The sequence below is a fragment of the Heterodontus francisci genome, chromosome 29, assembly GCF_036365525.1.
Source record: "Heterodontus francisci isolate sHetFra1 chromosome 29, sHetFra1.hap1, whole genome shotgun sequence".
Classification (NCBI taxonomy): domain Eukaryota; kingdom Metazoa; phylum Chordata; class Chondrichthyes; order Heterodontiformes; family Heterodontidae; genus Heterodontus; species Heterodontus francisci.
In genome coordinates, this window is record NC_090399.1 from 48,405,507 (window position 1) to 48,432,951 (window position 27,445).

Sequence of the window (27,445 nt, forward strand, 5' to 3'; positions counted from 1 at the left end):
TCCCCCAGTTATAATTCTTGCCCTGCGGTATATACCTGTCCCTGCCCATCGCTAAGGTAAACCTAACCGAATTGTGATCACTATCACCAAAGTGCTCACCTACATCTAAATCTAACACCTGGCCGGGTTCATTTCCCAGTACCAAATCCAATGTGGCATTGCCCCTGGTTGGCCTGTCTACATACTGTGTCAGAAAACCCTCCTGCACACACTGGACAAAAACTGACCCATCTAAAGTACTCGAACTATAGTATTCCCAGTCGATATTTGGAAAGTTAAAGTCCCCCATAACAACTACCCTGTTACTCTCACCCCTGTCGAGAATCATCTTCGCTATCCTTTCCTCTACATCTCTGGAACTATTCGGAGGTCTATAAAAGACTCCCAACAGGGTAACCTCACCTCTCCTGTTTCTAACCTCAGCCCATACTACCTCAGTAGACGAGTCCTCAAACGTCCTTTCTGTCGCTGTAATACTCTCCTTGATTAACAATGCCACACCACCCCCCCCCCCCCCCCCTCTTCTTTTACCATCTTCTCTGTTCTTACTGAAACATCTAAATCCCGGAATCTGCAACATCCATTCCTGCCCCTGCTCTACCCATGTCTCCGAAATGGCCACTACATCGAGATCCCAGGTACCAACCCATGCTGCAAGCTCACCCACCTTATTCCGGATGCTCCTGGCGTTGAAATAGACACACTTTAAACCAGGTTCTTGCTTGCCAGTGCCCTCTTGCGTCCTTGTAACCATATCCCTGACCTCACTACTCTCAACATCCTGTACACTGGCACTACAATTTAGGTTCCCATTCCCCTGCTGAATTAGTTTAAACCACCCCCCCCCCCCGCGAAGAGCACTAGCAAACCTCCCCCCCCAGGATATTGGTACCCCTCTGGTTCAGGTGAAGACCATCCTGTTTGTAGAGGTCCCACCTACCCCAGAAAGAGCCCCAATTATCCAGGAAACCAAAACCCTCCCTCCTGCACCATCCCTGCAGCCACGTGTTCAACTCCTCTCTCTCCCTATTCCTCGCTTCGCTATCACGTGGCACGGGCAACAACCCAGAGATAACAACTCTGTTTGTTCTCGCTCTAAGCTTCCACCCTAGCTCCCTAAATTTCTGTCTTAAATCCCCATCTCTCTTCCTACCTATGTCGTTGGTGCCTATGTGGACCACGACTTGGGGGTGCTCCCCCTCCCCATTAAGGATCCCAAAAACACGATCCGAGACATCACGAACCCTGGCACCTGGGAGGCAACATACCAACCGTGAGTCTCTCTCGTTCCCACAGAACCTCCTATCTGTTCCCCTAACTATGGAGTCCCCAATGACTAATGTTCTGCTCCTCTTCCCCCTTCCCTTCTGAGCAACAGGGACAGACTCTGTGCCAGATATCTGTACCCCATTGCTTACCCCTGGTAAGTCGTCCCCCGCAACAGTATCCAAAGCGGTATACCTGTTGTTGAGGGAAACGGCCACAGGGGGTCCCTGCACTGCCTGCTGGTTCCCTCTCCTTCCCCTGACGGTAACCCATCTACCTACTTCTTTTACCTGAGGTGTGACTACCTCCCCATAACTCCTCTCAATAACCTCCTCCGCCTCCCGAATGATCCGAAGTTCATCCAGCTCCAGCTCCAGTCCCCTAACGCGGTTCTCGAGGAGCTGGCGTTGGGTGCACTTCCCACAGATGCAGTCAGCAGGGACACTCTTGGCGACCCTTACCTCCCACATTCTGCAGGAGGAACATACAACTGCCTTAACCTCCATTCCCACTATTCCAAATTCCCAACAAATCTACTGAAAAACCAAAAAAAAACAAAAAGTCAAAACTTGTTAGGTTAGCAATCCAACGGACAGAACTTCCTCAATTAAAAGCTTACCTTATCAACACACCAGAGTCCTTTTTTTTGGTTAGAGGAGGAGGGTGGGTGGGAGACACTACACGTGTAGTGTCTCGGGTACAGCCACCACACAAATATATACCTTTTTCCTTACCCAGCAGTCCCCTGGTCCTCAGAAAACAAAAGGGAATTCACTTTTAAACTGACGCTGAAATTGACTTCACAGCTGTAAGCCCGTTCACGCACCTCCGTTGCTATCCAAGCTGCAGTCACCGAAACTAAAAGCATGATTTCTTGAATAGACGGTTAAAAGCTCCTGATTGAATTAATACATTGAGCCAAATGCAGGTCGAGTGTCAGTAAATTAATCCAGATGATGAGCCAATCCTTCCGTTTCCTTGAGATCGATATGGACATATTCAAAATCCTTCTGGAGGGAGCGGAGTAAATAAAATGAGCCGTGTGAAGCAATGCGTTGTATTAAGAGGATCCGTTGTGAGGAGGCTCGGCCATGCGCGGGGGAATACAAGCGATTTGCAAACGCAACGCGTTAACTATTCGGCTTCACAACTGTGACTACTTATTTTTCAACAATTTAAATTCTGTTATGACACCAAAGCACTGTGGCTCCTGGCAGTCTAACTTGTGGACAGAAATGTTGGTAAAACTCAGCAAATGAAGCAGCATCTGTGGAGAGAGGAGTGAAGTTATCATTTCAGATCAACCCCACCGTTCATTCTAAGATAAATTCGCATCTCGCTGACTCTGTACAGTATGATTAATCTCGATTATGACTCTTTAGTTGGTTCCGTGATGTTCAATTTGCTGCAAATTCGTCAACTCGAAAAGAACTACAGCGATCCTTGCAATAATCTAAACCCTCTGATATTTAATGGCAATGTAAGATCAATATTCTGCAGGATACTGATTGCAAACAGCAGGAATGTTGTGGTCTGCTCCCAAACCGCACAGACCAGCCTCAACCTCAGTCTCTGTTCCTGCCCGCAGGCTGCTGAAACCTTATCTTGGATTATAAACTGCAACCCTATACGAGCTAAATGTTCAGGGTAGAGATCAATCAACGAGGCTAAGATCAGATATATAAATAAATTACTTACACCAGAGAAATAATTACACAATATCTATTGGCCATTAAAATGCATCATTATATGAAGAAGACGACAAAAAGTCTTTCAGTCCTTTTCGAGGTCTGTGATAGGTGTTTACAGTGGTTTTATTCTGGGCCAGTGGTCTATTGAAATTATCAATAGATTCCCAACATAATGTTGTGAACAAACGCGCCGCTGCCCTTCTTTTGCAGCGCTTGTCTCTTTGGCCGTCCCACAGATCTAAATGCATTGTCGGGTTTCAAGGTACAGATGTACATGAGTGCGAATGGGAGATGTAGCTCGAAGAAGGGCAGAGCAACGTAAAGGCGTAAGTATTGATGGTGAATATTATATTAGTTAATGCCGCAGTCAAGTGACAATGAAATTGAAGGAGGAAATTAAAGGAGTGTTATTGATTGTGGACGGGAGAAAAATATGGCAGAACAAGCGGAATTAAATTCTGAAACATCAAGCACAGACATGTGACAGTATTAGGTTTGGATGGAGTAAATTGTTTTTCGTCAGCAAATGCAACGAAGACTGATGTTCGCCGAATATGCGGAGTAGAGAGTTTAAAACAATCAGTGCCGTGACTCGGATTTGAACCGAGGTTGCTGCGGCCACAACGCAGAGTACTAACCACTATACGATCACGGCGACGCAAGTCGACTGCCTGCTTGTATTAGGTGCTGCTACTGCAATAACGCAAACGACAATGTCCAGAAAAGATGCATTTTGGCGACAAGAACAAGATCGTACCCCTCAACAACTGCGGCAGAAATGCAGTTGGACACACGCCCCTGGAGCGACACCAGCTTTCATCCATTGCTTTAGACCGTTTGCTCAGGCTCTCAACAACGGCATATTTCAATTTCGAAACGAACTGAAAGCTGCCTTTCCTTCTGACTGCCCACCAGTCCAAGGATTTGCATTGGATTGAGGGAATACAATCAAATACTGTGGATCCGAAACGGAGTCGAGTTGTTTTTTTTCCGCAATAAGAGTCAAAAATATTCCGCAGCGTCACACAAAAACGAAATGCTGCAGATGCTGGAAACTTAAAATATAAAAAGTGAATGCTGCAGCTACTCAGCGGATTTGACTTTGTAATGAAAAATAGAGTTAATGTTCCTTTTTTGTGACATTTAGGAAATTACACAATGACGAAAAAGTTTGACTTGCTAAATTCGCAATGTTGATATCAGCAATTTCAAGCTCGGTGACTCATATGATAGGTGAGGATACCCAACATTATACGAATGAGGAACGCTCCACAGCCTATGGATGGTGGGGTTCATCGTTGCTGTTCCATGAATCTTTCGAAAAATTTATTTGATGGTACTTGATTCACCTTCCATCTGACACCGTTGAAAGTGAACTGACAATTCACATTTCCATCTCATTTTAAATTAAGGTCCAGAGTATCGGATGTTGGGATCATGGAGACTGAGAGGTAAACACCCACTCAGAAAAGTGTAGAAAATGTGAGGCGCCGAAACATACACACAGACAGGCACACAGACAGACCTAAGCACACAGATACTTACAGTCGCGCCACACAAGTGCCAGGCAATGACCAACTGCAAAAAGTGAGTGTTCAATCATCTCCCTTTGACATTACCATGGCATTACCATCGCTGAATCCCCAACTATCAATATCCTCGGGGTTACTACTTACCAGAAACTGAACTGGTTCAGCCGTATAAGTACTATGGCCAAAGTATCAGTTCAGAAGCGGGGAATACAGCTCCTGAATCCCCAAAGCCTGTCCACCATCTTCAAGACAGGAAGGCAGGCACCAGTCAGGAGTTTGATGGAATACCCTTCATTTGTTGGATGAGTGCAGCTCCAGCAACACTCAAGAAGCTCGACCCCATCCTGGACAAACAACGCGCTGGATTGACACCCCCATGAACCAACTTCAACATTCGCCCCTTCCACCACGGACTCACAGTGGCAGCAGTGCGGTTTAAAATCCTGATTACTTTTATAGAGCCTCTGTTGAGTCGCTAGCTCGCGAGCTTAGCTTCCTGCTGCAGTCATTTAAAGCTATTAAAACAGCTACTTTTAGCTGATGGACAGGTAAATGCCACTGCCAGACAGTTTCTGTTTAACAAGGCAATTTAATTCACTTCAAGTTTGAAAGTTCGATGTCAAAGCCCGACTCGCAATTGGAATATAACTTGCGGAAAGCTTACCAGAATTTACCACGTGATCCAAATTCCCAACTTCGCACTCAGACTCGGTCTCCACTTTGACAAAGACTTCACTTCGTGCGTCTCTCACTTGCAGCATGATTTCTTGAATAGACGGTTAAAAGCTCCTGATTGAATTAATACATTGAGCCAAATGCAGGTCGAGTGTCAGTAAATTAATCCAGATGATGAGCCAATCCTTCCGTTTCCTTGAGATCAATATCGACATATTCAAAATCCTTCTGGAGGGAGCGGAGTAAATAAAATGAGCCGTGTGAAGCAATGCGTTGTTTTAAGCCGATCCGTTGTGAGGAGGCTCGGCCATGCGCGGGGGAATACAAGCGATTTGCAAACGCAACGCGTTAACTATTCGGCTTCACAACTGTGACTACTTATTTTTCAACAATTTAAATTCTGTTATGACACCAAAGCACTGTGGCTCCTGGCAGTCTAACTTGTGGACAGAAATGTTGGTAAAACTCAGCAAATGAAGCAGCATCTGTGGAGAGAGGAGTGAAGTTATCATTTCAGATCAACCCCACCGTTCATTCTAAGATAAATTCGCATCTCGCTGACTCTGAACAGTATGATTAATCTCCGTTTGTCTCCTTAGTTGGTTCTGTGATACTCAATTTGCTACAAATTCGTCAACTCGAAAAGAACTACAGCGATCCTTGCAATAATCTAAACCCTCTGATATTTAATGGCAATGTAAGATCAGTATTCTGCAGGATACTGATTGCAAACAGCAGGAATGTTGTGGTCTGCTCCCAACCCGCACAGACCAGCCTCAACCTCAGTCTCTGTTCCTGCCCGCCGGATGCTGAAACCTTATCTTGGATTATAAACTACAACTAAATTCGAGCTAAATGTATAGGATCAATTTCCGACGCTAAGATCAGAGTTATAAATAGATTACTTACACCAGAGAAATAATCATACAGTATCTTTTGGCAATTAAAGTGCATCAATATATGAAGAAGACAACAAAAGTCTTTCAGTACTTTTCGAGGTCTGTGATAGGTGTTTGGAATGGTTTTATTCTGGGCCAGTGATCTCTACGCTCATCTTACCTGTGTTTCTTTTCGACCACTCTGTCTTCATCCTACAAGCTGCTGATTTTACCTTGCACTGTGCCATGGTTTTCCACATTCTAAAGACCCGTTTTCCAAATACCGTTTTCCTGTTTCACTCGAATTGGATAAGTTCCGAGCCCAGAGGAGAATTGAGGGATGAACTAATCGAAGTGTTAAAAACGTTAAATAAATTGAATAGGGTAGACAGAGAGATATAATTTCTTCTGCCAAGTGACTCAACAGCTGTTGCCATGGTCTGCTGAGTGTTTTCACCAATTTTTGTTTTTCATGTTGTGCTATCACAAGAGCAGTTTCCCTGACTCCACGGAAATTGTGTCAAGGGCCTATTTGCTTTCTTCAGCTCTTCTCACACGCAGGAGCGTTCTTTTCATTTCCACAAACTCGGTTCAATTGGCAGTTACTGAACACGGACTCCTGTACCACGAGAATTCAAAAGTTCTTTCTCTCAGGGCCAACCTGCTCGAATCGCTCCTTATTCGCCACTCGCGTTCTTTTCCTTTATTCTCCATCCGATTCAATCCAATATTTCAGCAGATAAGTTGAATTCGGAACAATTTTTAACTTGCCGCACCGCCCCAGCTTGTCAGCCCATCGCTCACGTACCTCAACTGCTTCGAGAAAAGCGCCAACTCCAATGCGAACAAATTCCAGGTCATCAGTAAGCATTGAAATTATCAATAGATTCCCAAGATAATGTTGTGAACAAACGCGCCGCTGCCCTTCTTTTGCAGCGCTTGTCTGTCTGGCCGTCCCACAGATCTAAATGTATCGTCTGGGTTCAAGGTACAGAGGTACATTAGTGCGAATGGGAGGTGTACCTCGAAGAAGAGCAGAACAACGTAAAGGCGTAAGTATTGATGGTGAATATTATATTAGTTAATGCCGCAGTAAAGTGACAATGAAATTGAAGGAGGAAATTAAAGAAGTGTTATTGATTGTGGACGGGAGAAAAATCAGGCAGAACAAGCGGAATTAAATTCTGGGGCATCAAGCACAGACATGTGGAGTAAATTGTTTTTCGTCAGCAAATGCAATGAGGACTGATGTTCGCCGATTATGCGGAGTGGAGAGTTTAAAACAATCAGTGCCGTGACTCGGATTCAGCCCGAGGTTGCTGCGGTCACAACGCAGAGTCCGTTCACGGCGACACACATCGACTGCCTGCTTGTTTACGTGCTGTTATTGCAATGACAGTAACGACAATGCCTAGAAAAGATGCATTTTGGCGACAAAAACAAGATCAGATCTCTCAACAACTGTAGCAGCAATGCAATTGGACACACGCCCCAGCAGCGACGACAGCTTTAATCCACTGCCTTAGATCGTTTGCTCAGGCTCTCAAAAACGGCATATTTCAATTTCGAAACTAACTGAAAGCCTTCTGACTGCCCACCAGTTTTGCATTGGACGGATGGAATACAATCAAATACTGTGGGTCCGAAACGGAGTCGAGTTGTTTTTTTTCCGCAATGAGTCAAATATTCCGCAGCGTCACACAAAAACGAAATGATGCAGATGCTGGAAACTTAAAATATAAAAAGTGAATGCTGGAGATACTCTGCGGATTTAACTTTGTAATGGAAAACAGAGTTAATGTTCCTTTTTTGTGACATTTAGGAAATTACACAATGACGAAAAAGTTTGACTTGCTAAATTCGCAATGTTGATATCAGCAATTTCAACCCCGGTGTCCCAAATGATAGGTGAGGATACTCAGCATTATACGAATGAGGAACGCTCCACAGCCTTTTGATGGTGGGGTTCATCGTTCCTGTTTCATGAATCTTTCGAAAAATTTATTTGATGACACTTGTTCACCTTCCATCGGCCACTGTTGAAAGCAAACGTTCAATTCACCTTATTAGTTAATGCCGCAGCAAAGTGACAATGAAATTGATGGAGGAAATTAAAGGAGTGTTATTGATTGTGGACGGGAGAAAATCTGGCAGAAGTCGCGGGTTTGAAGTCTGGAGCATCGAGCACAGACATTTGACAGTGCGAGGTTTTGACGGAGTAAGTTGTTTCTTCGTCAGCAAATGGAATGGAGACTGATTTTACATTTCGTTCAACGAGCAGGCATAGCAGAGAATTTAAAACAACAAGTGCCATGACTCGGATTCGGACCGAGGTTGCTGCGGCCACAACGCAGAGCACTAATCACTTTATGATCACGGCACCACACATCAACTGCACGTTTGTTAGGTGCAGCTGTAGCAATATCACCACCGACAATGCCGAGAAAAAAATGCATTTTGGCGAAAAGACCAAGATCAGATCCCTCGACAACTGTGGCAGCAATGCAATTGGACACACGCCCCAAGAGCGACTACAGCTTTAATCCACTGCCTTATACCGTTTGCCCAGGCTCTTAAAAACTGCATATTTTAATTTCGAAAGTAACTGAAAGCTGCCTTTCCCGACGACTGCGTGCTCAATCTAAGGTTTTGCAGTGGACGGAGGGAATAAAATCAAATATTGTGGGTCCGAAAAGGAGTCGAGTTTTGTCCGCAAAAGACTCAAATATTTCCCAGCTGAACTGCTCAAATATGGAATGTTCCAACTACTGCCACACCTTCTGGAGGGCAGGTTCCATTCCACAGGACATGTGTGATGCAACAATCATCATATTATACAAGAACAGAGGTGACAGTGGGTAAGATCTTTCCCATATGCTTGCTGTAAGTACAAGGAATAGTATATACCTAATTGCCTTGCTTTTAAAGATCTCACAAACTATTTGACACTGCGAGCAGAGCAGAACTGTACTGAGTTTGCAGACGGTTGGCTGTCCAGCAAAACTCCTGCATCTCATCCGCTTCTTATTGCAACATTGCATCGCGCTGTACATTTTGACAGCTCCAAGTCTGACACTTTCAGGGTGAAGTCTCTAGGTTGCAGGCTGGTGGCAGGCCAGGACCCCGCGAGGCCTCCTATACTTACCCTCCCCCCTCTCTGGAGCCGCAGGAATGAGCGGGTCACAGCTGTGGTCGCATGTTATTCTGTGAGGGGGTTTCCCCTCCAAACAATAAGAACACAGCTTCCACAAGGTCCGATAGTCCACATCCACATGTGCCGGGGTGTCAGCCCCACCAGTGACACTCAAGTGCAGGGTGTCCAGGTCCCCGATCTGCTGTCTGCCCTCTGATACATCATCTAAAGGTTGTGTTAAATTGTTACATCTCTCCCAGCACCACTAGTCCCTGTATTGTTGTTCAATAGTCCTGCTTGACTCTGGAGCAGAGGTAGGCTGAGGCCTAACAGATGTATATTAGTTAATTTAATGTTTGTACAATTTATAATTCTTAATACACTATGGTTCTCATATCAACAACTTGTATTCATAAAGGACCTTTAACAGAGTAAAATGTCCCGAAGCCCTTCACAGGAGAATTATCAAACAAAATTTGACACCAAACAACATAAGGGATATTAGGACAGACGGCCAAAAGCTTGGTCAAAGAGGTAGGTTTTGAGGAGCATCTCAAAGAAGGAAAGAGGTGGAGAGGGTTGGGGAGGGAATTCCAGAGCTTACTGACTTTCTGAACAGTGGCAACATTTTCTTCCTATCGACCTGTCAAAACCTTTCATTATTGTGAACACCTTTGCTTTATTTCCCCTTAAGCTTCTTTGCTCCAAGGTAACAATCCCAGCTTCTTCAGCCTCTCCACATACCTGAAGCCCTTCATCTTTCGTATCATTCTGGTAAATTTCTTCTGTACTCTCTCTTGAGCACAGACACCCGTTTTGAGGATGTTTTGAGGGTGTGAAAGGTGCAAAATGAACACAAGAACTTTCTTTTTGTTTTACAGTCTATTTAAAGTTTAAAATTTTGCTTCAAATATTAAATTAGGATTAATATTCAAAGCTAACTGTTTTACTGTAAAAATAACACCAGCGAAGTAAGAGGAAAGATCACAGACAACAGCTCCTCAAGGTACAGTTCAATCGGCTCCAGTCTCATCTCAGGAGATCACACCAACTCCACGTACTGTCCATGGGGGATTTCTCCTGGTGCATTGGGACCAACATTCGTGCTTCAACCAATGACACAAACAATTTTGATTAATCACTCACTTGCCCATTGCTGTTTGTGGGATCCTGCTGTGCATAAACTGGTTGCTGAGAACCAACATGGATAACAATTCAAAAGGGACGAACTTGTCTCAGAAATATTAAAAAGTTGTGATACACTGTGTGTTTAATGCAAAGCTGATTCATTTATCCAGATTATTAGCATCTATAACTAGGCTGGAGTTTATTAACATCAGCAGAAACAGACTCCAACGGATATAATAAACATCTTTCAAGTTACTTTTGCATCACACAAGTGCCAAGCAATGACCAAATAAAACAGGAGCGAATCCAACCATCTCTTTTTGACAGTTACTGGCATTAACTTCGCTGAACATCCACTATCAACATAATGGGGGTTGCCATTGACAAGAAACTGAACTGTACCAGCCATATAAATACTGTGGCAACAAGAGCAGGTCAGAGGCTGGATATTCAGTGGCGATTAATGCACCTCCTGAATACCAAAAGCCTGTCCACCATCTACAAGGCAAAGTTCAGTAGTGTGATGGAATACTCCACTTGACTCCTTCGACAGCTCCTTCCAAACCCACAATCTCTAACACCTATGATGACAAGGGCAGCAGATGCATGGGAACACCAGCACCTGCACATTCCCCTCCAGGCCACACACCATCCTGACTTGAAACTCTATCCCTGTTCATTTACTGTCGCTGGGTCAAAATCCTGGAACTCCCTCCCCAACAGTATTATGTCTGCACCAACACCACATGGACTGGAGCTGTTCAAGAAGGTGGCTCAATACCAGCTTCTCAAGGGTAATTAGGGATGGACAATAAATGCTGACCTAGCCAGCGATGACCACATCCTGTGAATGAATACAAAAAAGTTTCAGTCCTCGATGTGATTAACAGCAGAATATAACCCCTGCAGTCACTTGTGCACTCGCTGGTGTGTCTGCAGAGTGGTTGAACGAGTGAATCCCTTCCCACATATAGACCAGGTGAAGGGCCTGTCCCCAGTGTGAACTCGCTGGTGCCTCAGCAGGCTGCATGAAGGAGCAATTCTCTTCCCACACACAGAGCTTTTGAAAAGGCCTCTCCCCAGTGTGAAGTCACTGGTGTGTTAACTGAAGGGATGAAGAAGTGAATCCTTTCCCACTCATTGAGCAGGTGAATGACCTCTCTCCAGTCTCAACGTGCTGGTGTGCCAGCAGGGTGGATAAATGAATGAATCCTTTTCCACACATAGAGCAGGAGAAAGGCCTTTCCCCGCTGTGAATGCGCATATGACTTTCCAGTTCATATGGGTAATTAAATCCTTTCCCACAGTCCCCATATTTACACGGTTTCTCCCCAGTGTGATTTTGCTTCTGTTTCGATAGGCCAGATGATTGGCTGAAGCCTCGTCCATTCACTAAACATATGTACGGTTTCTCCCTGCTATAAATGTTGCTTTTTCCTTCCATATTCAAAGGGTAATGATATTCATGTCTTGCTGAATAGAGTGACTCTGTCAGATCTTGATGTGTTGATTGGTTTGAGCTTTATGTGTGTACATCCTTCCTTCTCATACCCTGTAAAATTAAGTTCAAACATGAAGGAGGGAGAGTGAAAGAGAACTCACAAAAACACAAAGGCAAGTTGTGAAATTCAGCTTAATGAATCTGGTAATTTGTGAGGGCAGCAAGAGAAAAAAAATCAGCAGATTGTCATAAAAACCCAATTGTACATGAGGAAAGGGAAGGCTTTATATATCTGCAGTTTTACCAGAACTTTAAAAAAGCCCCCAAATGCAAATTGCACCGCCTAGATGGGCACGTGGAGCAGGTATAGACAAACACCGTCACTTCCAAAATCCCCTCCAAGACACACACCATCCTGAGTTGGACATATATCACCATTCGATCATTGCCCTGGGTGAAAATCCTGTAACTCCTTACCTAACAGCATTGTGGGAATACTTTCACCACACAGGCTGCAGTGGTTGACGAAGGCCTACTGCACCTTCCCAAGGGACAACTGAGGATTGGCAATATATGCTGGTGTTGCTAGCAATGCCCACATTCCAGGAATGATTTTTTTAAAAATCTGGATATATAAAATGAATTAAAGGCCTGTACAGAAATATTTGTTCCTAAAACACTCTTTTAGATTTTACAGACAGTGTCTGTTTAACAATCTAATCTCCCCTAGAATCTTCCTCTCTTGACGGTCACACATTGGAAATGATTTGGCCCTACTGGGCTCAACGGGACTCGGGGTTAAACCCAGCATCTTCTCCTCCATCTCCACTCTAACTCAAACTGATGCAATAAAACAGGAGGCCAAGAGACCGACATCCGCGTCAAATGCCCACCTTCATACAAATCAGCTTTTAATTCTCCTGTCTGTGTTTCTAGACTGTTTTGTGAGCAACTTCTGTAACAAAACAATAGCAAAATACTCGGGTGCTGGAAATCTGAAATAAAAAGAAAATGCTGAAAGGTCACAGAACCTGAAACGTTAACTGTTTTTCTACCCGCAGATGCTGCCTGACCTGCTGAGTATTTCCACAATTCTCTAATTTTGTTTCAGATTTCCAGCATTCGCAGTATTTTGTGTTGGATCAGATGTGGAATATACACTTGTCCGCCACAGCTAATTAATGGCGACTTCAATGCCCATAATTCTCCGCGAGGCAGAGAGCGTTCTATTCACCGATCAGATTTCCCGTGCGCTGAGTGCGCATGTTCCCCAGGGCACGGCGCGAAGCATTCTGGGCGGCCTCGGTTCTGTGCTTTGTTGCCTGCAGGACTCGGTGGAAAAGGGAGAAGAAATCGGGAAGTGACGGGTAGGATAGGGGAGACACTGTACCAGCGGTTTAATGTTGCCTCCTTCCAGGGGTCCTGGTCGCACTTCCGTCGGACCCGTAGCTATGATTCGGGCCTTAAGAGCCACGAAAACTCCCTGTTGCGGAGGCTGCACACGGCCTCACTGAACATTCAGGAGCCGCAGCGCGCATGATCCGCGTCGATCAATGGTTCCGGGGGTGGCGGTTGGTGGTCCCGCGCCTCCTCATTGCGTCCCTTCTGATGGCGATCGGCCGTATTCTGCAGCGCGGAGCATTTCGGGTAAGGGCATCTGCCATTGTCAGATAACTGAGAAACCCGCCTTGTGGCGCTTCAAAGAACAGTACAGCACAGGAAGAGGCCATTCGGCCCTCCAAACCTGCGCCGATCTTGATGCCTGCCTAAACTAACACCCTCTGCACTTCCGGGGCCCATATCCCTCTTTTCCCTTACTATTCATGTGTTTGTCAAGATGTCTCTTAAACGTCGCGATCGTATCTGCTTCCACCACCTCCCCTGGCAGCAAGTTCCAGGCACTCACCACCCTCTGTGTAAAAAACTTGCCTCGCACATCCCCTCTAAACTTTGCCCCTCGCACCTTAAATCTATGTCCCCTAGTAACTGACTCTTCCACCCTGGGAAAAAGCTTCTGACTATCCACTCTGTCCATGCCGCTCATAACTTTGTAAACCTCCATCATGTCACCCCTTCACCTCCGTCGTTCCAGTGAAAACAATCCGAGTTTTTCCAACCTCTTCTCATAGCTAATGCCCTCCAGACCAGGCAACATCCTGGTAAACCTCCTCTGTACCCTCTCCAAAGCCTCCACATCCTTCTGGTAGTGTGGCAACCAGAATTGCATGCAATATTCTAAGTGTGGCCTAACTAAGGTTCTGTACAGCTGCAACATGACTTGCCAATTTTTATACTCTATGCCCCGACCGATGAAGGCAAGCATGCCGTATGCCTTCTTGACTACCTTATCCACCTGCGTTGCCACTTTCAGTGACCTGTGGACCTGTACGCCCAGATCACTCTGCCTGTCAATACTCGTAAGGGTTCTGCCATTTACTGTATACCTCCCACCTGCACTAGACCTTCCAAAATGCAATACCTCACATTTGTCCTGATTAAACGCCATCTGTCATTTCTCCGCCCAAGTCTTCAACCGATCTATATCCTGCTGTATCTTCTGACAATCCTCATCATTATCCGCAACTCCACCAACCTTTGTGTCGTCCGCAAACTTACTAATCAGACCAGCTACATTTTCCTCCAAATCATTTATATATACTACAAACAGAAAAGGTCCCAGCACTGATCCCTGCGGAACACCACTAGTCACATCCCTCCATTCAGAAAAACACCCATCCACTGATACCCTCTGTCTTCTATGACTGAGCCAGTTCTGTATCCATCTTGCCAGCTCACCTCTGATCCCGTGTGACTTCACCTTTTGTACCAGTCTGCCATGCGGGACCTTATCAAAGGCTTCACTAAAGTCCATATAGATAACATCCACTGCCCTTCCTTCATCAATCATCTTCGTCACTTCCTCAAAAAACTCAATCAAATTAGTAATACACAACCTCCCCTTCACAAAACCATGCTGTCTCTCGCTAATACGTTTGTTTGTTTCCAAATGGGAGTAAATCCTGTCCCGAATAATCCTCTCTAATAGTTTCCCTACCATTGATGTAAGGCTCACCGGCCTATAATTTCCAGGATTATCCTTGCCACCCTTCTTAAACAAAGGCACAACATTCGCTATCTCCAGTCCTCTGGGACCTCATCTGTAGCCAATGAGGATGCAAAGATTTCTGTCAAGGCCCCAGCAATTTCTTCCCTTGCCTCCCTCAGTATTCCAGGGTAGATCCCATCAGGCCCTGGGGACTTATCTACCTTAATGCTTTGCAAGACGCTTAACACCTCCTCCTTTTTGATAATGAGAATACTGAGACTATCTGCACTCCCTTCCCAAGGCTCATCATCCACCAAGTCCTTCTCTTTGGTGAATACTGATGCAAAGTACTCATTTAGCACCTCGCCCATTTCCTCTGACTCCACACATAGATTCCCATGTCTGTCCTTGAGTGGGCCAACCCTTTCCCTGGTTACCCTCTTGCTCTTTATATATGTGTAAAAAGCCTTGGGGTTTTCCTTAATCCTGTTTGCCAATGACTTTTCATGACCCATTTTAGCCCTCCTAACACCGAGCTCAAGTTCCTTCCTACTGTCTTTATATTCCTCAAGTCCTGGATTCTCATCAGCTGACGTTTGAAATACTCCCACATGTCAGATGTTGATTTACCCTCAAGCTTCGGACGGCTATCCAATTAATTTGCCGCTTCCCCATAACCTGCAGTTTTTTAACCTTTCTAGTATTCATAAAATTCCATTTTGAAAGTTGAAAGTCTGCTTGGTGTCAATTTCAGTCCCATTTACACTCTTTATGTATTGTTTTATGGAATGTGGGCGTCACTGCCAAGGCTAGCACTTGTTCCCTATCCAAAATTGCTCTTGACAATTGAATGGCGTACTCGGCGATTACAGACATCAGTTTAAGAGTCAACGACATTGTTGTGGCTTTGGGGCGAAGGGGGATGTCTGGAGTCAAATGTAGGCCAGATCAGGTAAGGATCAAAGAATTGTTACAGCTGGCTCTCCGAAAGAGCAGTTTATCTAGTACCACTCTTCAACCTTCTCCCGGTAGCCTGCACATTCTTCCTTTTCAGATAACAGTCCAATTACCTCTTGAATGCCTCCAACACACTCTCATGCTGTACATTCCAGATCCTAACCACTCGCTGCATGAAAAACCTTTTCCTCATGTCGCTATTGCTTCTTTTGATTTTGAATCCCTCTATCAAATCTCCTCTCAACCTTCTCTTCTCGAAGGATAACAGTCCCGACTTCTCCAATCTATCTATGTAACTGAAGTTTTCCATCCCTAGAACAATTCTCATGAACCTTTGCTGCTCTTTTTCCAATGCCTTTACATCTTTCCTAAAATGTGGTGCCCAGAACTAGGCACAATATTGCAGCTGAGGTTGAACCAGTGTTCTGTACAGGTTTAACATAACTGCCTCACTTTTGTACTCTATGCCCCTATTAATGAAGCCACGGATGCTGTTTGCTCTATTAGCCGCTCTCTCAACCTGTTCTATTAGTGGACAAATTATTGGAATCCATTCTGAGAGACACGATAAACTGTCACTTAGAAAGGCACAAGTTAATCAAGGATAGTCAGCATAGATTTGTTTAGGGAAGATGTTGTTTGACCAACTTGATCAAGGTTTTTTGAAGTAACAAGGAAGATAGATGAGGTTAGTGTAGTTGATGTGGTCGACATGGATTTTAGCAAGGCTTTTGACAAGGTCCCACATGGCAGACTGGTATAAAAACAAATCTCATGGGATCCAGAGAAATGCAGCAAGGTGGATACAAAATTGGCTCAGTGGCAGGAAACAAAGGGTAATAGTTGACATGTGTTTTAGCGACTGGAGGGTTGTTTCCAGTGGCATTCTGCAGGGCTCAGTCCTGGGTCCCCTGCTTTCTGTGGTGTATATTAACAATTTGGACGTTAATGTAGGGGGCATGAACAAGAAATTGGCGTACGATGCAAAGATTGGCTGCGTGGTAGATTGCGAGGAGGATACCTGTAAGCTGCAGGAAGATATTGATGGTCTGGTCAGATGGGCAGAAAAGTGGCAAATGGAATTCAACTTGGTGAAGTGTGAGGTGATGCATTTGGGGAGGTCAAACAAGGTAAAGAAATACATGATTAATGGAAAAATACTGAGAACGGCAGAGGAAGTGAGGGACCTTGGAATGAATGTCGACAGATCCCTGAAGGTAGCAGGACAGGTTAATAGGTGGTTAAAAATGCATATGGAATCCTTTCCTTTATTAGCCGAGGTGTAGAATACAGGAGCAGAGAGGTTATGCTGGAACTGTATAACTCATTGGTTAGGCCATAACTTGAGTTCTGTGTACAGTTCTGGTCAACTCATTACAGAAAGGATGTAATTGCACTAGAGAGGGTACAGAGGAGATTTACAAGGATGTTGCCAGGACTGGAAAAATGCAGCTATGAGGAAAGATTGGGTAGGCTGGGGTTGTTCTCCTTGGAACAGGGAAGGCTGAGGGGAGATCTGATTTAAATGTACAAAATTTTGAGGGGCCTTCATAGAGTGGAGTTGAAGGGTCTATTCACCTTAGCAGAGAGGTCAGTGACAAGGCAGCATAAATGTAAAGTGATTGGTAGAAAAATTAGGGAGGGGAGATGAGGAAAAGCTTTTTCACCCAGAGGGTGATGATGGTCTGGAACTCACTGACTGAAATGGTAGTTGGGGAAGAGACCCTCCACCCATTCAAAAGGGGTCTGGATATGCAACTCAAGTGCTGTCGGGCTACGGACCAAATGCTGGAAGTTGGGATTCGAATAGGTGGATCGTTTTTCAGCCAGCACAGACACGATGGGCCAAGTGGCCTCTTTCTGTGCCTTAAACCTTCTATGATTTCGATGATTCTATGCTACCTTCAATGATTTATGCACATATATACCACATTTCTCTGTTCCTGCACGTCTTTTAGAATTGCAGGTTTTTCTTTTATATGTTCTTTACGTGTTCTTTCTACCAAAGTGAATCACTTCACACTTCTCTGCATTAAATTTCATCTGCCACTTGTCGGTCCATTCCACCAACCTGTCTATATCTTTTTGAAGTTCCACACTGTGATCCTCACAGTTCACAGTGTTTCCAAGTTTTGTATCATCTGCAAATGTTGAAATTCTACCCTGTACATCAAGGTCATTAATATCTATCAGAAAAAGCAAAGGTCCTAACACCAACCCTCGGGGAATCTCCATTACAAATTTTGCTCCAGTCCAAAAAACATCCATTAACCACTACTGTTTCCTGTCACTCAGCCAATTTTGTATCCATGTTGCTACTTTACTTCTATTCCATGAGCTATAATTTTGCTCACAAGTCTGTTGTGTAGGACTTTATCAAATGATTTTTTGGAAGTCCATGCAGCACATCAATAGCATTTCCCTGATCAACTTTATCTGTTGCCTCATTGAAAAGCTATAGCAAGTTAGTTAAATATGATTTTCCCTTCACAAATCCATGCTGGCTTTCCCTAATTAATCCACATTTGCCCAAGTGACTATTAATTTTATCCCGAATTATCGTTTCTGGAAGCTTCCTCACCACCATGGTTAAACTGACTGTCCTCCAGTTGCTGGGCTTATCTTTACACCCTTATTTGAACAAGGGTGTAACATTTGCAATTCTACAGTCCGCTGGAACCACCCCTGAATCTAAGAATGACTGGAAAATTATGGCTAGTGCCTCTGCAATTTCTACTCTCATTTCCCTCAGTGTCCTTGGATGCATCTCATATGGTCCTGGTGCGTTATCAACCTTAAGTACAGTCAGTGATACCTCCTCCTTCTCAATTTTAAACCCTTCAAGGGTCTGAATCACCTCTTCCTTCACTGTGACCTGTGCAGCATATTCTTCCTTGGTAAAGACAGATGCAAAGTATTCATTTAATATCTCAGCCAAGCTCCTTGCGTACATCCCGTTTTTGTCCCTAATCAGCCCCACTCATCCTTGCACCACCATTTTACTATTAATATGCCCATAGGAGACTTTTGGTTTCCCTTTTAAGTTTGCTGCCAGTCTCTTCGTACTCTCTCTCTGCATCTCCTATTTGCTTTTTCACTTTTCCTCTGAACCTTCTATGTTCCGCTTGATATCTGTCAGAAGCAGCCTTTTTCTTCTTCATTTTACTCTCTATCTCTTTTGTTATCATAGAGAGATACAGCACTGAAACAGGCCCTTCGGCCCACCGTGTCTGTGCCAACCAACAGCCACCCATTTATACTAATCCTACATTGATCCCATATTCCCTACCACATCCCCATCTTCCCTCAATTCTCCTACCATCTACCGACACTAGGGACAATTTACAATGGTAAATTTACTTATCAACCTGCAAGTCCTTGGCTGTGGGAGGAAACCGGAGCACCCGGCAGAAACCCACGCAGTCACAGGGAGAGCTTGCAAACTCCATACAGGCAGTACCCAGAACCGAACCCAGGTCGCTGGAGCTGTGAGGCTGCGGTGCTAACCACTGTGCCACCCAGGAGCTCTGGATTTGTTTGCGCGACCTTTCTCCTTCGTGAGAATATACCTTGACTGTGCACGAACTATCTCTTCTTTAAAGGCAGCCATTACTCAGATACTGTTTTGCCAGCCAATCTTTGATTCCAGTTTGTCTGGGTCAGAACCATTCTTATTCCATTGAAGTTGGCTTTCCCCAGTTCCATTATTCATACTCTGGATTGTTCCTTATCCTTTTCCATAGCCAACTTAAACTATACGTTACAAGGCCCACTGTACCCTAAATGTTCCCCTACTGACACTTTATCCACCTCGTTTGCAAGAACCAGGTCTAGCAGTGCCTCCTTTCGCATTGGACTGGAAAAGCAATGCTATAGAAAATTCTCCTGAACACACTCCAGGAATTCTTACCCTTCTGTGCCCTTTACACTACTACCATCCCAGTCTATATTCAGCTAATTAAAGTCCCCTGTTGTAATGACTGTATACTTCTTGCACCTCTCTTTAATTTCCTTGCAAATTTGTTCCTCTTTCCCACTATCTTGTATCCTATAGAATGTATCCAGCAAGGTAATTGCCCCTTTTTTTTGTTCCTCAGCTCCACCCAAATAGATTCTGTCCTTGACCCCTCTGTGACATCCTCCATGGAACTGCTCCCTCACAGAGCCCCTCTTTTAAACTTCACCGATTTTTTTTCTCTAAAGGCATTAGTGAACTATATTTTTTTATAACAATCATTTCCTGGCATCATTACTGAAATTAGTTTTCAAGTCCAGATTTTTATGAATTAACTGAATGTAAATTCCACCAGCTGCTATGGTGGGATTTGAACCTGTGACCCTGTGGATTAGCCTGAGCCTCTGGATTATTAGTTCCATGACATTACCACTATGCCATCACCTGTATTCTGACTGTGGATATTTTACTATGTTAAGGTGCTATGTAAATGCCAGTTATTGCAACCTACAAGAAGATAAGATACAGGTCAGCCATGATCTAATAGAATGGTGGAACAGGCTGGAAGGGCTGAATGGCCTCCTCCTGTTCCTATGTTAATACTTACCATGATGATTTTTGTAATATAGGGTATTAGTAACTGTTGAATGCAGAACTGAGCCGAGTCAGAGTCAGAACCTTCAGGGTAGGAGAGAGAGCGGAGTCATTGAGTGCAGAACTGAACCCGGCCAGAGTCAGCACCTTCAGCAGAGTGAAGAAAATTGACCAAAAGAAAAAATGTTGGAGGTGGTGCAATAGGTTTGGATTTCAGCACAGAGAGGGAGGAGACTGTGTGAGACAGAGATTTCCAGCTTTGGGGAAGCAAGCAAGGAAAGAATGTTCCATAGAAACTGGAATTGTCTGTTCTGAATTTCTATCCTTCAGTGACTGTGATGACTTTTGTAAACTCCTTTTACAGGATATTAGAAGGGGAGCATTTGCAGACAGGCAAATTAAACCAAACCTCATGTCAAGATCTACAGAATCATTTGATTCATCAGGACCTGAATATCATCAGCCTTTGAATGTGGAAGGAGAAATGTTTGTCTGTCCTGTCTGTGGGAAAAGATTTCAAACATCACTGTGACTGGAAAAGCACAGCGACACCTCCCCACCCCGAGTGAGAGTGTTCCAATGCACTGACTGTGGAAAGAGCTTTAGCCAGAATCCAGCTTTAGCTTAAAAAACTATCACACCATTGACAGCGGGGTAAAACCGTACACGTGTTGTGTGTGTGGATGAGGCTTCAACTGATCGTCCAACCTGGAGAGACATAACATAACACCCACAACATGGAGAAACCATGGAAATGTGGAGACTGTGGGAAGGGATTCAATTACCCATCCAAGCTGGAAATTCATTGACACAGCCACACTGGGGAGTGGCCATTCACCTGCTCCATGTGTGGCAAAGGATTCAATTACCCATCTGAGCTGAAAAATCATCGGCGTAGCCACACTGGTGAGAGGCCTTTCGCCTGCTCCATGTGTGGGAAAGGATTCACTCAGTCCTCTGTCCTCCAGACACATCAGCGAGTTCACACTGATGAGAGACCATTCAGCTGCACTCACTGTGGGAAGGGCTTCAGGCAGTCACCCCACCAGATCACACACCAGCGAGTTCACACCGGAGAGAGGTCATTCACCTGCCCTCTGTGTAGGAAGGGGTTCTCTCACTTATCCCACCTGCTGACACATCAGTGTATTCACACTGGGGAGCGACCATTCACCTGTTCTGTGTGTGGGAAGAGATTCACACGTTCATCTGAGCTTCTGACACACCAGCGAGTTCACACTGAGGAGAAGTCGTTCATCTGCTCCGTGTGTGAGAAGGGATTTAATCGATCTTCTAACTTGCTGAGACACCAGCGAGTTCACATGAAACTGAAGGGAGTTGAATCTTCTGTTATTGCTGCTGTTAATCACATCCAGGACTGAACCATGTTCATTCAAACAGTGTTTGTTTCTGCTGATGTTAATAACTGGGCTGCAGTTTAATATTCTGGATATATAGCTGATTTTTTTTCTCAGGGCTTCATTGAACCTTTCAGAACTGCTGTCTGTGATCTTACTCCAGGGATTCCTATCAGAAATTAGTTTGCAATAAACATAGGAACTTTTACTTCAATCCTGAATTGATCTTTGGTACAAAATGTACAATTCAGTGTGTGAAAGGATTCACTGGTTAACATCTCCAATTAGAAAGTGCTGATTAGTCCTTGCTGACAATTCTTGCACATTACAGTGACTGTGGGGTTGGTTTATATCAAAGAGGAGGAAGTTGGTGTCATTAACTGCTGGGTTTATTTATATCAGACAGAAGGAAATGTGTGTCAGTGACTGGGATTGGTTTATATCAGATAGGAGATTGGTGAGAGTGAATCTGGGGTTGGTTAATATCAGACAGGAGGAGATTGGTGTCAATGATTGTGGGGTTGCTAAAATTAGTTAGTTGAAGAAGCGGTTTAATGTAGATATGTACTATATATAATGTTCCTCTATGTATAAAGAGTGGTAGAACAAGTCCAGTAAATCAGAGACCAGCCAGCATGATGACACTGGTGTGAAAGATAATGATATCTGTACTCGAGGAGGTAATAGAGAAACTTGAATTTTCCAAAGGCCTTTGATGAAGTAACTCATGACTAAGGTCAGAACATGTGGAGTCAGGGAACAGTTAACAGAATGGACAGCAAGCTGCCTACAAACCAGAAAACATAGAGTAGAGGTTAAAGCTATTTACTTAGACTGGTGAAATTGGGAAGTGGTGTTCCACAGGGATCGATGCTGGGACTACTGACATTCACTATTTACATAAGCGATTTGCATTTTGGAATCCGAAATACAATTTCAAAATTTGAACGAAAACAAAATTTGTTTACGGCGTGTGGGCTTCCCTGGTTAGTCCAGCATTTATTCCCATCCCTAATGCCCTTGAGAAGGTGGTGGTGAGCTGCCTTCTTGAACCGCTGCAGTCCATGTGGCGTCCCTGTTTCTCATCACAAAGATGTGGTAAACCTACTGAGTACTTCCAGAATTCTCTTTTTATATTTCAGATTGCCAGCATCTGCAGTATTTTGCTTTTGTCTGAAGCTAGGGAATATATGACTTCATTTGCGGAAAATACCTGACTCCCTTTTGGACCCATAGCATTTGATTGGATTCCCTCCATCCAATGCAAAACCTTGGACTCAGCCAGCAGACATCAGGAAAGGTAGCTTCCAGTTAACTTCAAAACTGAAATCAGCTATTTATGATCACCTGGACGAATGGTCTAAGGCAGTGGAATAAAGCTGTAGTTGCTGCTGGGGACGTGTGTCGAATTCCATTGCTACGAGAATTTTTGAGGTTTCTTATTGTGGTCTTGTCATCAAAACGGAACTTTTCTCAGCAATGTCGTTTGTGACTGCTACAGGTGCAGTGGGGCACTAGTGTAGTTGATGTGTGGCGCCGTGATCATATAATGGTTAGTTCGCTGCATTGTGGGCACAGTCGCTTTAGTTCAATTCCGCGTCACGGCAGTAGTTGCTTTAAGTGATTTGCTATCTGCTGCGAGAACGCAATAAAAATTCAGTCATCGATGTATTTTTTTGCTGAAACAATTTACTCCATCAAAACCAAGCACTCTCCCTGTCTGTGCTTGATGCTCCAGAATTCAAACACACCTCTTCTCACAGATTCCACCCCTCCCCCCTCCCCCACACCGCCTTCCATAATCTCTAACCCTCCTTTACTTTCCTCCTTCCATTTCATTGTCACCTTACTGAGGCATTACCTCATATAACACTCACTTTCAATACTTATGCTTTTACATTGCTCTGCCACCACCACTGCCATCACCAGGGCTAGATGAAATGTATCCTATGCTATTAAAAGAATCAAGAGACGAATTAGCAGAGGGTCGGACCATAATTTTCTAGTCCTCACTGGATACAGGTGTGGTGCTGGAGGATTGGAGAATTGCTGACTTTATACCTCTGTTTAAAGAGAGAGCGAAGGATAGACTGAATAATGACAGGCCAGTCAGCCTGACCTCAGTTGTGGGCAAATTATTGGAATCTATTCTGAGAGCCACGATAAACTGTCACTTAGAAAGTCACAGGTTAATGAAAGATAGTCAGCATGGATTTCTTCAGGGAAGATCTTGTTTGACCAACTTGATCAAATTCTTTGAAGAAGTAACAAGGAAGATAGATAAGGGTAGTGCAGCTGATGAATTTTAGCAAGGCTTTTGACAAGACCCCACTTGGCAGACTGGTTGAAAAATAAAATCCCTTGGTATCCAGGGAAATGGAGCAAAATTAGCTCAGTGGCAGGAAATAAAGGGTAATTGTTGATGGGTGTTTTAGCGACTGGAGGGCTGTTTCCAGTGGTGTTCCACAGGGCTCAGTACTGGGTCCCCTGCTTTTTCTGGTGTATATTAATGATTTGGATGTAAGGGGAGCTGAGATGATAGGAAACAGGCGAAGGGGATTAAGGGGTGTATTAAAGCGATTTGTGGTCATTCAGAATGTCACAGAGTGGATAAGAATCACAGGATATATCAAAGAGAATGTGGGACACTCAGGAGGGGTCAGAGAAAATAAGGAACGCCCAGTAGGAATTAATGAATGTAAAGGACCCTCAGGAGCTACCAGAGAGGCTGGTGGGCCCAGAGTTCTTAAATTTTAAACAACATATTTTCTAGATGTCAAAATGTTAATAAAACTGTTTCCCAAGGGGAAATGGTAAAATGGGACCAGACTGGACATTTGGCAGCACTCAGAAATACATTTAGAACGAATACAGATCTCCACTCACATCAATTCATTAGTTAATAATGCAACCACATCGAAATATATTTGCAACGAACAGAGACACACAAACATTGCAACTAACACAATTGCAGCTCACAAGTGCAGGCGTCTGTAACACGGACACACCCAAACATATTTACAACTATCACAGGTAATTGATTCCGAAAAAAGATCTTTAAGTGAATATAATTAAAACAGTGACACAAATCTGGTAGTTTGCATTGACCTTCTTCCAGGCCACTGGAGATAATTTCGCACAAGCTTTGAGCACGAATCCAATGTCAAAAATCAACTTTAACAAAAGGGGCCCATAGCTTCTTAAAATCATCTCGGAGACCTTTCGCAAATTCCAATATACAGTCCCCGAAGCGAGAATCATGCCCTTAGAGTAAAGAGTGACATTGTCTGAATACTGATTCAATCGATCAGATGGTGGACCACAAGCAGAGGTGAATGGGGCATCATTTAGTGCCACAGGAACAGAGAGTGTCCACCTTTATGTTGCTGAGATAGGGAGTGAATCAGGGACGGAGGGTTTGGAAGTGACGGGCTAGGATCTTCAAATCAGTTCAACGGCGCACTGGCAACGAGTGGAATTGGCCTGAAGGCAGGGATCAGGGGTTTGGGACATCATCCAGATAAATACCTGCCCTGTGGCATTCGGGAAATATTGTAGTTTGGGGAACTGGGGTGGTTAGTATGGACCGTGTTGGGGAGATTACATCGAATTGATAAAGGGTGGATGAAATCTACCCTGAATATGGATGGGTCTTCCTCTGTCGCTAGAAGTGATTGTTCATTTTGGTTAGTGTTCCCTACTCCATTGATGGTTCCCGCCCATTGATGGATTTTGTATCACCAATGTGAGGTTCGAGTTTTGAGGTTGACGTCTTACAACCTGGTTACCGAGCCCCGTTTCTGAATTAGACTTTAACTCTGATGTTAATGAGCTTCGGCTTTATTCAAACTCAATATCCTGGGTTCAATGTTCAGCTGCCTGTGATGGAACCTTTTGTTTTCAGCGATAGCTTTTACAATGTGCATAGAACGGAATAGATTTTTTTTCAATTAAAATTGAACTAGAGTGACATAATAACTATTTCGATATTTGAAAATGATGTTCAAACACCTTGACTTCGAGGAATTGAACCCCATTGTCCGCTCCTGAAAGCGCGAATACTCACCCCTTTACGAACGAAGGAAGCAAGCTGCCAGTTAAAACAAACAAGAGTCAACCAAATGTTAGAAGAAGTTGAGAATTTTCCGCACTGCGGTTGGCATCATCACAGCGCAAAACTTCTGGAAAATGCACAGGGATCACTTGTGTTCCGTCCTTGTTAGTACAGCGGTTCATATTTACACCGGAACGCCAGGGTCCAATTCTATTCGATTCTATAATATCAAATTGTATTTATTTTTTTGATAAGAGAAAAGTAGAAGAGTAATCAATGCAAGACGAGATTGGTCATTTTCTTAAGCAGAGACTGTTCAGGGACAGTTTAGGTTCTTATGATACAGAGCAACATCAATTCCGACTTTAACTGAGCAACGTTTAAAAACAGAGACCGTGTCCACGTGACTTTCTGGTTCAGGCGATCGAGGAGTATGGTTCCCATTATTTTCATTTCATTTCCAATTGTAAACAAGTTCTTGTAGAAGTAATCAGTTACGCGAAATAAAATTTCACACCTTTCAACACCACCAGTTTTATTTCATTTTCATTCATCTGCAAGTATTCACGAAAACACCCTGGTCCACTCCTCCATTACCCCCACCACCTCGTCCCCGTCCCATGGCACCTTCCACTGCAATCGCAGGAGGTGTAATACCTGCCCATTTACCTTCTCTCTCCTCACTATCCCAGGCCCCAAACACTCCTTTCAGGTGATGCAGCGATTTACTTGTACTTCTTTCAATGTAGTGTACTGTATTCGCTGCTCACAGTGTAGTCTCCTCTACATTGGGGAGACCAAGCGCAGGCTGGGTGACCGCTTTGCGGAACATCTCTACTCAGTCTGCAAGCAGGACCCTGAGCTTCCGGTTGCTTGCCATTTCAACACTCCCCCCTGCTCTCATGCTCACATCTCTGTCCTGGGATTGCTGCAGTGTTCCAGTGAACATCAACGCAAGCTCGAGGAACAGCATCTCATTTACCGATTAGGCACACTACAGCCTGCCGGACTGAACATTGAGTTCAATAATTTCAGAGCATGACAGCCCCCCATTTTACTTTCATTTTTAGTTATTTTTTCTTTCTTTTTTTTTACATTCTTTTTTACATTTTTTACAATTTTTTTTTGCATTTATTTCATTTCATCTCAGTTTGTTCAGTTTGCTTACCCACTGTTTTTTTTCAGGTTTGCACTTGCTGCTGTTCAATATTCAGTGTATTAACAACTAGTCTGTACTAATGCTTTGTCTTTCAACACACCATTAACATATTGTTTGCCTTTGCTCCGTGACCTTTTGGTCAGCTATGTGGCCTGGTCCAATCTAGACCTCCTTTGTTATCCCTTGCTCCACCCCCACCTCACTTGCTTATAACCTGTGACTTTTCTAATATTTGTCAGTTCCGAAGAAGGGTCACTGACCCGAAACGTTAACTCTGCTTCTCTTTTCACAGATGCTGCCAGACCTGCTGAGTGGTTCCAGCATGTCTTGTTTTTATTTCACGAAATCTATGGTCGGAAAAGCAACAAAAATCAGTCAATTTAGCAACACAGCTTCTGGCTGTTTGCCTCTGCATCTCAGTCAGTCCAAATGCATGATGAATGTTTGTGCGCACTTCGCTTTATGTGTGCCAATACAGTTCTATTCTCTGACCGGGAGAACACATTTTTACTATCATAAATTTTAATCCTATTATTAATGTGACTTCATGTTCAAAAGTTACGGAGAAAAATAGAAGA

At 44.0% G+C, this 27,445-nt stretch overlaps 2 protein-coding genes and 1 non-coding gene across 5 annotated transcripts; 1 reads left to right on the plus strand and 2 right to left on the minus strand.

Annotated features, from left to right (window-relative positions):
- Window positions 1-3,540: 3,540 nt before the first annotated feature.
- On the minus strand, window positions 3,541-3,612 carry trnah-gug (transfer RNA histidin (anticodon GUG)). The gene has a single exon. It is a non-coding gene; the product is annotated as a tRNA-His (tRNA).
- A 7,503-nt stretch (window positions 3,613-11,115) lies between these two features.
- Window positions 11,116-13,356, minus strand: LOC137346273 (zinc finger protein 239-like). The gene is made up of 2 exons (XM_068009738.1): window positions 13,135-13,356; window positions 11,116-11,855 (listed from the first exon to the last, which is right to left on the minus strand). Exon 2 carries the CDS (start codon window positions 11,745-11,747, stop codon window positions 11,394-11,396), a length of 354 nt encoding a protein of 117 aa, XP_067865839.1. The 5' UTR covers window positions 11,748-11,855; window positions 13,135-13,356; the 3' UTR covers window positions 11,116-11,393.
- On the plus strand, window positions 13,031-26,216 carry LOC137346272 (zinc finger protein 239-like). 3 transcript variants are annotated; one of them, XM_068009734.1, is made up of 2 exons: window positions 13,031-13,111; window positions 20,661-26,216. In XM_068009734.1, the coding sequence occupies exon 2, from the start codon at window positions 21,142-21,144 to the stop codon at window positions 21,676-21,678; it is 537 nt and encodes a 178-aa protein (XP_067865835.1). In that variant the 5' UTR covers window positions 13,031-13,111; window positions 20,661-21,141; the 3' UTR covers window positions 21,679-26,216. The 3 variants fall into 3 exon arrangements, with proteins under 3 accessions (XP_067865835.1, XP_067865837.1, XP_067865836.1); XM_068009736.1 differs by lacking the exon at window positions 13,031-13,111 and adding an exon at window positions 13,236-13,391; XM_068009735.1 differs by lacking the exon at window positions 13,031-13,111 and adding an exon at window positions 15,097-15,742.
- Window positions 26,217-27,445: the final 1,229 nt, after the last annotated feature.

What these genes read in the sequence shown, in the direction of transcription:
- LOC137346273 (XM_068009738.1), bottom strand. Translation starts at nt 11,747, where the DNA reads ATGGAAGGAAAAAGCAACATTTATAGCAGGGAGAAACCGTACATATGT.
- LOC137346272 (XM_068009734.1), top strand. Translation starts at nt 21,142, where the DNA reads ATGTGTGGCAAAGGATTCAATTACCCATCTGAGCTGAAAAATCATCGG.